This window comes from Lepidothrix coronata, unplaced genomic scaffold, assembly GCF_001604755.1.
Source record: "Lepidothrix coronata isolate B3197 unplaced genomic scaffold, Lepidothrix_coronata-1.0 Scaffold31, whole genome shotgun sequence".
Lineage (NCBI taxonomy): Eukaryota > Metazoa > Chordata > Aves > Passeriformes > Pipridae > Lepidothrix > Lepidothrix coronata.
In genome coordinates this window covers 7,056,191-7,071,565 of record NW_016690211.1, presented here as the reverse complement: position 1 = coordinate 7,071,565, position 15,375 = coordinate 7,056,191, and the positions used below count along the sequence as shown (strand labels likewise).

The following is a 15,375-nucleotide window of genomic DNA, read 5'->3' as shown; positions in this document are numbered from 1 at the left end:
TAGACCAGGCTGCTCAGACCCCCATCCAAGCTGGCCTTGAACACTTCCAGGGGCGGGGTATCCACAACTCTGGGCAACCTGTTCCAGTGCCTCACCACCCTCACAGTAAAGAACCTACTCCTAATATCTAATCTAAACCCACTTTCTTTTAGTTTGAATGCATTCCTCCTTGTCCTGTCACTACATGCTCTGGTAAAAAGTCTCTCTCCATCTTCCTTGTAGGCTCCCTTCAGGTACTAGAAAGGCTGCACTTAGGTTCAGTCCAGGTCCACTTCCCTTTCCAGACTGAAAAAACACAACTCTCTCAACCTTTTCTCGTATGAGAGGTGCTCCATTCCTCTAATCATCTTGGCAGCCCTCCTCTGGAGTCGCTCCAACAGTTCCATGTCCTTCCTGTGCTGGGGACCCCAGAACTGGATGCAACACTCCAAGTGGGTCTCACCGAGCAGAGTAGAGAGGCAGAATAACCTCCCTTGACTTCCTGGTCATGCTCCTTTTGATGCAGTCTAAAGTACAAGTGGCTTTCTGGGCTGTGAACACACACTGCTGGGTCACATCCAGCCTCTCATCCATCAACACTCCCACGTCCTTCTCATCAGGGCTGCTCTTGATCTGTTCATCCCCCAGCATGTATTGACACCAGGTACAGCACCTTGCAGTTAGTCATATTAAACCTCATGAGATTCACATGGATCTACTTTCCAGATTGTCTAGGTCCTTCTGGATGGAATTTGGTCCTTCAGGTATGTTAACTGCACCACTCAGCTTGTGGTCATCAGCAAATTTGCTGAGGGTGCCCTTGATCCCTTCATCTGGTCCCAGTATTGACCCCTGAGGGATACTACTTGTCACTGATGTCCATTGGGACACTGAGCCATTGACCAGTATCCTCTAGATGCAACTTTCTTATCCATCTAAAAGTCCACTCATCAAGTCCATCAAATCCAATTTAGAGAGAAAGGTGTTGTGGGGGATCAGTCAAAGGCTTTACAGAAGTCCAGATAAATGCCATCTGTAGACCCTTCCTTGTCCAGTAGTTGCTCCATCATAGAGGGCCATTGGATGGGTCAGACAGGACTTCCCTTGCTGAAGCCATGCTGGCTGTCTTGAATCACCCCTGCATCCTCAATGTGCCTTAGCACAGCTTCTCGGAAGATCTATTCCATGATCTTCCCAGGCACAGTGGTGAGGCTGACAGCTCAGTAGTTCCCAGGGTCCCACCTTCTACCCTTTTTAAAGATGGGTACAGTGTTTCCCCTTTTCCAGTCACCTGGGACTTCTTCTGACTGCCATGACTTTTCAAATATCCTTGAGAGTCGCTTGACAGCTACATCAGCCAATTCCCTCAGGACTCTGGGGTGCATCTAATCAGGTTAAGGTCACAAACCTGATCTTCTCTTAAAGTGGAAGGGACTTTTCTCTCCTAGTCCCCGTCCTGCTGTCCATCTACTCAAGAGGTGTGGAAAGAGAGGTTACTAGTGAAAATTAAAGTTGAGTACGTCAGTTTTCTCTCCATCTGTTGTTAGCAATTAACCAGCATTGTTTAGTAGGGGGTATACACCTTCTTTGACCTTCCTTTTCTGGTTATACCTTCAGCTCATCCTCATTTAGTATAGCCTGGAGGTTTTCAGAGCTTCCAGCTGCCTGCAGGTCCAAAAAACAATACACATGCCAAGACTATCTGGATCACACCACTGCTCAGCAGTGTCCTTTTCTTGCCTTGAACACACTCCTATCTTAAGGCAACACAGTGGTCAAAGCCCTTGCATGTGTGCTTGCTGAGCCAACTTCTTTCCAGCCTCTTTGCATCACTCAGCTGACTTCAACTGATCAGACAATGAAGAATCTGTACTCACCTTTTCCTTCCTCTGTTCTAAAATTCATTAAATTACTAGAAAGGTTAGTACAAATACAATTGAGCACTAGTAGGAAAGTCTAGTATTGCTTTTTGTTCTTCAGGTATAGTAGAACAACTTACATGAAAATTATGAAGAACCATTAAGTAAAGTGGACAGTCTATTTAAGTGTTGCCATATAGTAATTTTTTCCCTTTGAAAATTTTGAACAGAAATTGTTCCCGAATGATGACGTGAATACAAGTGCAGCTATCTCTGGTGGTGTGTTAGAGCTGTGCTAAGAATCAAGTATTTATAAAATCATACAGTAGAACACCCTGAAAAAAAAATTAACTGTGCAGTGCTAAATGATTATTGCTGGGCTTTTTCTTTCTGCTAGCCTTTCATTAGGTTTGGTTTCTTTTTTTTTCAGTGTACCATACTAAAAGCTACACATAGTGGAATTGCTTGTAATCTGTGAATTGAAAAGAGAACACTTGCTGTCACTTCCTTTTTTCTAAAAGCATATACAAAATAACATGCAAATTCTTAATGCAGTTGGTGTTCAACTGTACTTCTCTCCCTCATATTAAAGTCTAATGAGACATAAATAACTTTTGAAATTTCAAGATGCCTCTCATCCACAGTTTTAGGACTTCATGGTCTGTGTAGGGAAACTTGATTATGTGTCTATTCCAAAAAACCTGATTAGTAGATCAGTCCTGGATGGGAATAATTTCAGGGTGATATCTTAGAGGTAACACAGAAGTCAGAAACAATGTTGTGAGGCTCTCAAAGCTGCACAGCTGATAATTATTCTTTTATTCTTAGCTTAGTGGTACTGAGGTGTTATACTTGAAAAGCTGTTAACCACTACATTTTCCACCACATTGTATATCAACAATAGCATGGGCCAAATTTAGAGCTTTAGTAGCATTCAGAAAAAAGATTTCCTGGGGTTGTTCTGCCCTTCAGAACAGGAGGTGTGCTTGTTTAGAAAGTACTTTGTGATCATTTAGGAAATCTTTTATTTCCATTTAAGATATCAGGACTGGCTTGACAGCTCTGAGATCTGAGAACTGTCAGAAGGTGCTGAGTTCAGCAAGTCTTTAGCCTAGCATTGTCCATCAGAATTTTACTTACTCTGAGTGGTCAGTCACAAACTCTTGAAGTGTGGCAGCCTGAAATGAGAGGTCATGAGATGGGGTGATGGGACTTCCTTGTGAGTGATGGATTCTGCTTTCTAATGTGCTTTGAGATATACTGGGAAGGTGAGTTGTAGATAAAGAATCCTGAATGTAAGGTGCTGTTGGTGATATATATTATTGCATAACAAACTGAGTGTTTTATTACTTTTACCTAAATATTTCATCCCTTCGGTTTATTTTGTTGGTCTCATACTTCCTGGAAAAACGTTACCTGCATACTCTCTGAAGCATTTGAAGGGATAATCTTGTTAAAAAAAACATGGTTCCTAGTATTGGATTTTCAAGAACTGCTGATGGGCAGGCCACAGGCTAGCAGCAAAGTATCATCATACAAATTCATTTTACCTCACTTCATTGTCCATTGAATCCTCAAGGCAATCATTGTATGAGGTCATCAGATAACTTTGCATATGTTAACAAAACCTCTGCTTCCTCAAAAGCATTTAATCCAGTACACTTACAAACATGTTATAAACAAAGCTATTTCTATTTTCAGTAGCAATCTTGCTGAAATCTACACTGTGAGAACAGTCGTGTTCAAGAAGTAGCAAGCTGTGATGTCTGTTGTAGAACATCATGAATTCTCTTTTGACAGATAAACAGGCTGGAAAATCCTGACTTTATTTGCCTGAGAATTCCTTAAGATCAGACAGCATTTATAGTAATATACATCTGAAAGACAGTGCCTACAATTTAATGGGGATTTTTGCTGAGTGTTGGTTAATGTCTTTACTGAGGTGGTTACACTGCAAAATTTTCTTTAAATGGTTCTGTCAGTTAATCTCAATTCAAACAATTTCTCTTGCATTACTTTTTCCAGAGGTAAATGGACATTATTCGAAATTGTGGAGTGTTTTGCAATAGCCACATATATGTGAGTTTAACAACTATGAAGGAGCCTGAAGTTTTTGAGCATGTGCTCAAAAATGTAAAAAAATATGAATCCAGTATCCAAGATGTTGAACAGTAATGCACTAATGAGCTATTAGGCAGTAGTCCATGCTGGGGTGTTTTATTTGAAAAAGAGTTTTAGTTAGCTTGTTTGCCTGATTTTTTTATTTGTCTGACATTTTGAAAATAAGGTAAATTTGATGTGAAATAGGTTAAGGGAGACATTATAGATGGCAATAAAAAGCCCACCAAATAAACATTTCTCTACCTTGGAGTCATGTTTGCATGTAGCTTATTCAAACACATGTGCCAGCTGTTTCAAAACTTGATGTTTCAGGTACACAGCTTGCAAGACAGACAGCATGCCTGGCCTAAAACTCACTCAGCTCCGACTTCAGTGTGGAGAAGCACTCTCCCCCTAAGATCTACATTGAAAAAAAAATAGCCAGGCTTTGTAGGTGAGGCTTGCACCCTACATATAGGGTTCTTTTTCTGACATTATTTGCATACCAACAGATCTCCTGTTGTTGGGGAGTTATTGAAGAAGGGAACATCTTCCTGTATGTAACTGAAACTTCCACAAGACAATTAGTTCCATTGGAACATTCAATAATTTTGATTAAACCATGTTTTTCCCTAATGTTATGGGGTCCATTTCCCATACTGTATTGCTGGGTCCAGTTCCAAGACTTGTCCATCAGTCCTTTCTTTGCTTACAGACAACATGTGGTACTTTGTGCATGCAAACACACACCCCCCTAGAGAGGCTTCAGGTTAGAACAAACAAGACTGCACTCATTTGAGCACTCCCACACACAAATACATACAGGTCAGCGCAAACACGATTGCAGTTATTTGAGCGCTCCTCTAAACAGCTGGTGCTTCGGCGGCTCATCATTGTTCGGAGCGCTTACACGTGCTCTTACCTCCTCCCTGCCCTTCTGTAAATACCAACTGGTTAATTTCTGATGGTGCCCCGGTGGGTAGGTGAGAGCAGACGGGGAGGGTGGCTCGGCGCGGCTCACGGCGGGGTAGGGCTATGTGTATGGAGGGGCACCGGCGGGTCCCATCGCCGCCGCCGCGGTGCCGCACCGCGCCCGCCGAGCTCGATACCGGCCGCGAGGGGGCGGATCCGCGGTTGGCCGCGGCTCCGGGGCGGGCGGCAGAGCCGAGGCGAGCGAGCAGCCCGGCCGGACTGAAGTTTTTGGCTGCTCGCCGCCCCGGTGGCCCGCAGAGAAGCGCTGCCCTGCGGAGGGGCAGAGCTGCGGCGGCCGCTGCCCGCGCTGGCACTATGAGGGAGCAGCACCCATGCCTGGGCACCGTGCAGCACTGCAGGATGGGCGTGTTGGAGCTCGCCGGTAGCCCTGTGAAACGCTTGCGAACTGAGCGCGCCTTTCCCTGTCTCTTCGCAGAGGAGGCCTATCAAAAACTGGCTAGCGAGACCATGGAGGAGCTGGACTGGTGCCTGGACCAGCTGGAGACCCTGCAGACCAGGCACTCCGTCAGCGAAATGGCCTCGAACAAGGTAGGAGCCCGTGGGCTCGGCACCGCCGCCCCGCTCTCCCTTCGCGCGGGCGGCCGCAGGGCCGGGGGTCGCCGCGGCCAGGGCGGCCGGAGGGTCCTGGGGGCTGGAGCGGCCCCGGCCGGAGGAACTTGCCGTAGGCGAGCAGTCTCCGTACGCGGGTTTGGGTGCGGGAGCGGCTTCTGTTGTGGTTTTGTACACCGTTTCCTGAAATTTCAGAGCAAGTTGCGAAAGTTATGCAGGTCTTGGAAAGCTACACTGTTTCTCTGTATATCTGCTTAAAAACAAAAAGAGATTGTTTAGAGCTTCTGTCGATAATCCCTTCGGTTGCTCTTTCTTTTCACAGCATCCCGTACAGAACTAGGGATCTTTCCTGGAGATGGTGTATAAAGTAGCATGAAAAAGTGATAAAGGTAGTTCTTGATCCCGAGGGAGCTGTATGCTGGATTCTGTTTGTAAACAGTAATGCTGACAGCTCTCATAACGCTATTTGTTATGAAAGAACATGCTCGGAACCGAGGTGCCATCACAATAGACACTTACCTCTCGAGGTGTGTTTCTGAGGCAGAGTGCACACTTCCTTCCCATCCTGGAAGCTGAGGATGCATATTATCTGTGAACTGTGTGCTGGGATCTGCTGTGGTCTGTATGCGCATTTGTTTTGCAATTTGAGATCGAGTTTCCATGTTCCCTATTAATAAATGCACTTTCTTCCTTAATTTTAGTTTGCAAAGAATATGTACTTAAATTTCTGGAATTAATTTTTACAGACTAATTAATAACTCTGCTGTCTTGCTTCAGAATTTATTTTTATATTTGTCATCGTCTGAATATTTGGCCAGCTACATATACAGTTAGAAATAGGAAAGAAGCTTTAATTTGAAGAGTCTTCCATCTCTTATGTCTTCAAAAGCAGCTGATAGATATTTTACCACCTTCTAATGATTTTGGTTGCAATTAGTAATTTTTTTTTAATTCAGAAAATAGTTGTTTTGACTCAGCTTATGCCCTCCTAAAATTACAGTCTTCCTCTGGCTGCCCTTACCAAGTATCTGCCGTTTGTTATTGGCTGTTTTTAAGTCCCTCTTCAACTCTGCTGCATGTCAGGTGTGAAGTATTAGGCCCACAATGTCATGTGCTTTTCTTGGCTTTAGAGACTTGTAGCATGAATTTAATTTCTTTTTAAAAGTTGTCTGCCTGGCATTTCGCTATTCTCAGAACTTCATTTTCAGTTTTTATTGCCATTTGAAAGATTTTGTTACTCAGTATGTATTGTGTATGTATCCACAAATTACAAAGTCAAGAGTTTTGGAGAACCTGTTGGTAACTAGTTTTAACACCTGTCAGTTTCCTGACTTGTGATGTCTGTATAGCCACGCTTTCATAAGATGCTCGACTTTCTTTGAGTATTTATTTATTACATCCCTATAATATATCAGATATGCATACGTAATTTATGAACAATAAGGGCAAACTGTTTTTAAGATAAGATAAAACTAACTGCAAATCAATGTGTCTTTAAGTTTTGCCTAATATATACAAATTTTTACTGAAGAGCAGTTTTAAAATAAAATTTGACAATTGCTTTGCATGTGTAAGTAGACAGAGACATGCTACATTTGATACTGTGTTCTGTTTGTATTTGTTTGAATTAGTAAGCTTTGTCATTCTTTTTGGGGAAGTCTTGTATAGGAATTTGTATAGAAATTTGTGTCACCTTTCAGTGTTTGTTCTGTTTTGTTTGTTAAGAAACTTTTAAAAAGTAAGTCCATGCCACTAACTATAAAGTGAACAGTTTGGAATATAAAAGAGCAAGCCCATATAATAGTTTGAGAAAATTTAGTGCAGAAGGATTTTAATTTCGGGTGTATATCAGGTTGTTCTAAAGAATCATTTTACTTTGGATTACTACAACATATCCAGCATTTATACAATAAGTCCTATTGTAATATAACTGCAAACTGTGCCATCTCAGTGAAGCATACTAGTAAATTATACTATTTTAGGTTACGGAGAAACTGAATAGAAAAACTTTGCTCAAGGCTGAGGACAGACTTTAGTACAGCAATGAGTATCCAAGAGTACGCTGTTCTCTATCTGAAATGTAGGTCCTGTAAAATCAGAAGAGAAAAGCAGGAAAGGAAATGTCGTTGGTACAGAACATGGTTTCTCACTGTGTTTATCTCTTCTTTTCTCTGGGTTTCTCTACAAACCAACCCAAAAGATTGATTGATTGGTGGTGGTTGTGTGTCGTTTCCACCCCGCCCCCCCACCCCCGGCATCCTTTATTTTCTCTTTATTTTGCATATAACAGCATTTTCACCAGTGCTAGTTTTCCTTATTTATGGGAACACGTGAGACGTAAGGGGTCCGTAAGAATTGAGCCCTGCACCAGGTAAGAGCTTTTGCACATTGTGGAAAGGCTGCCATAGTAAAGGAAAAAAATCCAGGGTGGAACCAATATTAGTATCCTGAATGCTTGAATTAGGCCAGGGAGTAAGTCTTACCTTTAGTCCCTCTCTATGCAGTGAGTTGGCAGTCTGAACTGTTGGTTGCATCTGTTTGGAATCCCTTTACCATCGTAATGTTTGCATAGGACTTGCATTAGCACATCCCAGTCCAGTGGTATTTTTTTTTTTGTCTGGTTGCCCCTCATGCTCAGTTAGCAGTAGTCTATGAGGTGCCAGCTGACAGCTTCGGATGACTGAAAGTGGAATGACATAGATACATAAGAAGATCCTTCTTCTCCCTGCTTAAAATTGCTTGAAGCAGTAGTCACGGGGTGCTGTGTGCGATCTCTAGATGAGCCCTTGCATCATATAGGATTAAGTGTTACCCAGAAGACTTAGAAAATGTGACACAGGTCTATTCTGTAGGAAGCTAGCCATGCTTGGCTGCCCAAGTTACACCAGTATGACTGTAATATTCAGATGATGTCTCATTTCCCAGCCATCCTTCTGATAAGCAGATTTCCAAGTGCCTGCAGGCATTGCACATGAAGTAACTGATCGATACATCCATGATGCACCCATAGGCATAGTTTGTAAATAAATGTGATTTCAGAAGGACACAGTATTTAGATGTATTGTCAATTGTCATTAGGTTGTTATGAATCTTACACTTGGTGTTTTCTTAAATTTCTAGCTTCTGAAATTAGGTACTAGCAAGACAAAGCCAGTTTTTAAAAGCATAAGAATTTTATCATTGTAGTCTTTTAGAAGCCCTTTGAAGTTTTGAAAGGTGAGAAAACATAGAGAGGCACTTTAAATTTAGAAAATTGACTAAAATATCTTGCATTTTTGGAGAACTATTTCTGATTTTCTGTACTATTTAATATTGCTTAGCATCAGTGGACTATGGTTGTATTGTTGTGTTTTCCTGCATCATGCTTTCTTGAACAGATCTAAATTAATTTTTAGGAAATAGTTTACAAATCTGGATCATAAAGGTAGGATCCTAAAGCATAATTAGATGTTGCTGTCTGATTTCCAAAGATCCTAATCCATATCAGTTCCTGCTAAGCCAAATTGTGAGTAATATGTCTTGAAAAATGTAGTTTTTAGGAGGCTACCAACTTGGTGATTGTGATTTCTAACTTTATTTACAGCTGTACTTTTATACATATGTACAAGCCAATAATAGTTTTAAAAATTTCCAGGTAGCAGAGTGATTTTTTCTTTTTTAATTATTTTTTTTAAATAATTAGGTGCTTGTTTGTTTGTTTGTTTGGTTTTTTTATGAGTAATGCCTTGTTCTTTTCCTCTGCCAAACAATACTAAAGCAAGATTTAATAGATTTTAAGTTCTCTGGGAGAAGAACTATCCTCTTTCAGTACACAGTTTGGCAGTACCTAGAGTAAGGTCCTGATTCTGGATCTGAGAGTTATTCTGTGATAGACAGTAAACAAATTAAGAATTCCAGTAATAAAGATGGAGCAACCACTTTGTTAGACAGTATTATTTGTAGATTAGTCAAATGTGAAGGAATACCTATAATGAAACTTGTATGAAAAAGCATATTTTCGCTTTTGCAATCATGATTTTGCAAACATCTCATGCTTATTCCTTTTGTGTGTCTGAGCTTATGAATTGAGACATGGAAAAGGTTTCAATTCATATTGGTTTTGTTTCAGTTTTAAGCCTCCTGCAAATGATGTTTTTTGCAGGATTTGCTAATGGTAATGATCAAGAGTCTGGAAAATGTCATTCATGGGGAACTTCTTTCCCTCTAAAATCTTAGGTGTCAAAGCTGAGAAGATTTAGATTTCATTTGGTTAGACCACGTTAACTACTATATACTTTTAAAGTACAGACTACTTTACAGTTTTCTAGCTGGTATACCAGTATGTGCAAAAGCTTACAGATTAGAACTCTATTTACAGTGCTAGTTACTATTAAAAAAAATAATTTCCAAGATTTTTTTTTTTGAGTGCTTTGAAGATGCCCAAAGCATCAATGTTATCAACCAGCTAACACTGAAAAACTGATTAGTGGGATTTTAATTTATGTTTATAGCTGTGCACTTGACACCCACTATGTATGCTCAAATAGTAATCTTAATTATACTTTATTTTAAAATATTATCTACCTGCAAATATTTAATGAAAACCAAAATTATACTTGAAGGAAACAAAGACAACTTGAAATTTGTTCAGTTACTTTCCCTCCTAAAGTTCCCTGCCAATTTGAGCTGGTTTATAATCACATTTTCTTGCTACTAAAATGTATTTTTCCTTTCATATTTTCAGCACAGAAAAGCTCACACAGGCAACGGGGAGCTGACTAATATAATATCTGGGGAAAGACTGAGGCTAAACTTATTACTTAGGTCAAATAAAGACCTGTGTGTAAGCCCTAAAATGCTTCAAACAGTGCTGTGTTACCTTCACTGTGTTTTCCCAGAAGAGGCCTGTTGCCTGCATTCTGGCATGGCTGGGGTGAAAAGAGCAGGGCCAGAAAGTGCCTCTAGCCTCTTGGCAGCACTTCACTTTTGTGAGTGATGCCCACTGGATGGAGAAGCATCACCGTGATACAGGCTGACAGCAGCTCTCTGGGTTTACCTATGCCTGGAATATATGGAGCTGATGACAGACAGGCTGTGACTCCAGATTTAATCAATTAATCAGTTTTATCTTTGTCTTATTTTGTGGAAAAGCTTAAGTGCTGGGGTGATCAGTACTGTTGTATGGTCCTAGATAGGCTTTGTCGAGAACTAATAAACATGGATCAGTTGTTCATTAAGGGGCTAGCTTTTAGCGTTGTCTTTTTTGGATTCTTGCTGCCAGCTTTGCCAGGTTCATGGCACCGTTAGGAGTTTGTCTTCAGAAATTACCTTTCGTTTGTGAGAGTATAATTTTTTTGCAATGGTTTTTTCAAATGTGGAAGCTCAGCTGGAGTAAAATTGTAATCTCTTCTGTCACAGCCGCAGTTTAGAGTGACCTGTTTCCAGTTGAGGGACAGGATAATTTGCCACATCCACTTAAGAGGATTTAAACATCAGTCATGCTCTTGGGTGTCAAATATTGCACATGAAAAATAGGTGTTGGAAACGTAACAGTAAAAAAGAAATTTGTTGTTGTCGTGACTAAATATGGGGTTTGTTATGTGACAGTCCTCTTATATAATGTCTGCAATGCCACTGTGCTTGGCTGGCCAACACGATATCTTAATAGGGTCTTATGTGCTCAGATCCTTCTAGGAAATCTGAGGATTTGGTTAGCTCTTTAGAATACTGCTTGTGATAAAGATTACGATTAAGGGGCAGCTCTTAGCAGGAAAATGCTTGTTGAGTACACCATCAAGAAATCTTTTATTCATTAAGGATTTCAGTTTGTACAGTGACAGAATAAAGAGATACTGATAAGGTAGTAAGCCTGAATTTTAATTAATGCATATTTGTGCAGCTTCTCCAATTTCGTTGTACTTTATAACAAGAGAAAAGGGCAAGAGTATTGTGGAGGTAAGGAAGGACTGCTTTTCTGGGAACACTCCTCCTTTTCTGTGCACTGAAGCCAGCCTGAAAGGATTTTATGACCTCTGGGCTGTAGTGCAGTTCCCTGTTCACAACCTTATTTGTCATCGTGTAAGACCACTCCTGCTTCTGGAGAGCCCTCTGTAACTGCAGTGATGAGTGATGTGTCTGTGTGTATACAGATAGATAGATAGAAAAGGAGATAGCACTTTGCTGTCTGTATTGCACAAGGATTTGCTGCAACAAAATAAACATTGGAACCTGCTTTCATGAAGCTGGCTTCCACCAGCCCCTCCTTATAATTTATGAACACTTCCACCTTCTCAGAAATAAGTGGATGGAGTAGTGGCACCATTCAGCTTTGGCTGAATCTCTTCTGTGCAAATCCATACTGTTTCCATGAGGGCTGCTGGGTTGCTGCCAAATGAGAAAGATCATGAAATATAGTTTTTTCTGCTAGGATAGTTAAGTGGGGGCTTTGGTAGAGTGATAGAGCTGTTGGTCTTCTGCTGAGAAAGAAACAAATATGGTGGGTTAAGCTCAAAGTAACTGAGTTGTGAGCAGCCCTTACTCCTTATGTGGGTGCGTGATGGCAAACACTGGCCTCCTTATGCCATGACGAGCAGGCATTTGTGATTTTGAAACATCTTATTTGTGTGCTGGGGTGAGCCCTTTCTGCTGTTTTTTAGGACTCTTCTCAAACAGAAGCACAGGATATTGTTTTCTGTGCCAGTGGAAAGGAGCCTAGAGGTGACCCGTAACAGTTGATAGAACACTGGCATTTCAAGGCTCAAAAACAAGTAAGAAACCCTTAATGTCACAGATTCAGTCTGTATTTTAAATGTTAGAAAAAAATAGATTTCTGCATCTCTCATTCAGTGCTCTTTGAAAGGTCTTGGATGATAGAGCTACATACTAAGAATTATTCCTCTCTAAGGGTTGCTATTATTTAACACTTTCCAGCTTTTTAGCTGCTTCTAGGATTGCTCAGCTTTCCAGTCCCTAGTAACTTGACCATTTTTTCATAAATATATGCAAATAGTCTATGCCATCATACAAACAATTCTATTCTGTAGCCTCTTCAATTACAGGAAATGCCACAGTACGAAAGATTCTTTCCTTTAAGCATAATGGGACAGAATAATACAAACAAAATGTTATGAAGTAAATAACTGGAATTGATGTGGGAAAATAATGTTATTTTCAACTACCATAATAAAGGATTTTAAAATTAGAAAGTTTTTCCAGGAGTTGCATTATTTAAAGTTAAAATGTCAATGTGCCTTTTTGTGACATTTACAAAAAATACTTTTTTTTTTTTGAAGGTCTTACTTGGAAAGGTTCTTCCCAGGAATGAGTATTTAATAACTTCTTGCTTAGTAATAAGGTGATATTTGTGACAACTGAAAGGTATAATAAGTATCTAAATACTTATGACTCCTTATGAGAGTATTTAGAGCCAAGGACTCCTGCATTGTATTTGTGTTAGTCTAAACTTGACTAAAGCAGTACACTAAGATATGAAGCATTTTGGAAAGCAGTGGCCATTTTTTTTTTGTTTTTCCTTTTTAATAAATTTTGTGTTTCCAATAAGAGGCAGCTTCTGCTATTATATGAAGTTTTGGTACAATAAATGTGGTGTTTGCTGAAATATCGGTTCAGATTCTGTCTCTCAAAGAAACTGCACTAAGAAAGGGTTCTTCTGTTTCAGTTACATTAGTAGGGGTTTTGGTATCATCTGCCAAAACTTTCCGTGTTTAGGAGGCTTACCACGGAATTAAGTGTGTTGTGGATGAATATTTTTTGGTCTGCCTTTTTTGGTTGGTTGGTTTTTGGTTTTGTTTTTTTAATAGAGCATATCTCAGTAGAACTTGATCCCAGTTCTGATTAACTTGCAACCAGTAATGCAAGGAGCTACAAAACTGAATCTAGGCAAGATAAGGTATGATGGAAAGTCATGCTCATACTGCCTTGAAACCATGTGAGCAGGGTGATGGCGAGCACCTCTTGAGCTGTGCTCAACTCTGAGCAGTTCAGCTGCAGCTTCCCTGTGGCTGCCTTGTTATGTGCCTGGTGGCAGTGATGTGCTGTGATGGGGACTACTGCTTCATCTGTATCTCCAGCCAAGGGAGGCACTGCTGTGCTAGTGAAAGTTCTGCCTGTTGTCTCTGCTTGCCTGCTCCAGGTGTTGAAATGGAGCTGCATAGGCAATGGTACCATCTGTTGTAAACCACCAGCAGTGGAGCAACACTGAATCAAGCTAATATTTAGGACTTGTTTACAAGATTATCTGCAAATAAAATTGAAACAGCTTGCTACTTTTATTAATTAAGTTGTAGCCCACTAATATATGATCAGATAATGAAAGAGAGCTAGCTGAATACTTCTGTAAGATCCCACAGCAAGACAGTACTGTCAACTAAACACTGCTCATAATTGCTATAGGAAAGGCTGCTGGTTTATGCATTTTTGCTACTGGTTTTATTTGGGAATGGAAAGCAAGAGGACAAAGGAAAGTTAAACTGGAAGCAGACTTTCCAGATAAATTTGATTGGTTCTGCTTTTTTATTATAATAAGAAATATCAGACTTGCAAATAATACATGTATGTAGTTTTGCTTAGTAATAGGTCATCTTTCCTGGTCAAGGATAGTTTCTAATCTGTACAGAAAGTATGGAAACAGTTTATGAATCTGTGTAAAGCAGTCTACAGTATAAAACACCAATATCTTATCTAGCTTTTTACCTGTGAAACAACATGGATCTTTAAGGTCCTTCTTTCTTCTACTTGTACAGGAAGTTATGTTAAAAAAAAAACCAAACCAAATCTGTACTATGCTACACATAGTGATACACAATGACATTCACATCACTTGATATACAGATCAAAAATATTTCTGTTCTGCAGATTGGGCAACTGAGGCTGAGTGGTTACAATGTGTTTGTGGCAGTCCAAGACTTGAAGTACTTCAGAGGATCTTGTTTTCACATATTCAGGTGTGCTGTCCAGTCAGTGTCTGCACGGTACAGCCCAGTGGCAAGACTCCCTGTGCTCCCTGCTGCATCCACATTGAAGTTAGGTTTTTCATCTAGGAAGGTCAGTAGCAGGTTTCACGAACTTCAGAATGTAATCCCCTCTCATCAACACTAGACATTGGCAAGACGTTAATGAGGCAGCAATTATGTTAATGTACACTAGTCCAGGCTGGTTTTCACCTCTTCTATAATTCACCATCACTAGTTTAACATGTGTTAATGGTTTTGCTTGCTTGTGTTCATAAGCACCATAGGCTAACCAGTGACATTTTCTTATTACCTGGTTTGTCTTCTTGAATAAATTTACAAGTAGGTTTTTCAAAGTCATATAAAGCATTTGAAACAAAGTCAATGTTCATTTTATTCTGGAATAAACATCCTTACCTTACAGGAAATGTATTTGGTTAACTGTAGCCTCCTAACCTTTGCACTAGGAGTATTGTTTGATGGATATAATGATGTGTGCTTTTTAATTGAATTAGTTTACATGATTGAAGGGAGCTGTAAAAGCAGGTGTTAATGTGATCTTCTTGTGGTCAAGGTTGACTGTACAGACTTAATGCAATAATTTTACCTAGAATTATAGACAACCTCACACTGCCAGATGAGATGCTAACATTTTTGTAAACTTGATTTTTGTGATTCAGAATTAACAGTTGTAACAAAGATATCTTTTCTAATGTCCAGGAAAGAGCAAGATGAATAACAATACTGATACTTTACCATAAATCAGCTTCTAAGAAGAGGACCCCAAAGTGAATAGGTAGAATTCTATAATGAAATGGCTGCACGCTGGATGCATGGAGCTGTGTGGCCCCCAGACACACGGGATGGCCTCCGGCGGGGGAGAGGAGAGGGGGGAGCTTTGCCGGTGGGGACTGCGCCCTCATTGGAGAGGACAGGGGGAGCCTCGG

General features: G+C 40.4%; 1 protein-coding gene across 2 annotated transcripts in view; it reads left to right on the top strand.

Moving 5' to 3' along the window:
• LOC108495468 (cAMP-specific 3',5'-cyclic phosphodiesterase 4D) overlaps nt 1-15,375 on the top strand; it is a 297,598-nt gene that overhangs the window by 237,406 nt on the left and 44,817 nt on the right. For both annotated transcript variants that reach the window (XM_017811176.1, XM_017811175.1), the window contains one exon: nt 5,347-5,459. In XM_017811176.1, the coding sequence (XP_017666665.1) occupies nt 5,347-5,459 (113 nt within the window). The remainder of the gene's footprint in view (nt 1-5,346; nt 5,460-15,375) is intronic.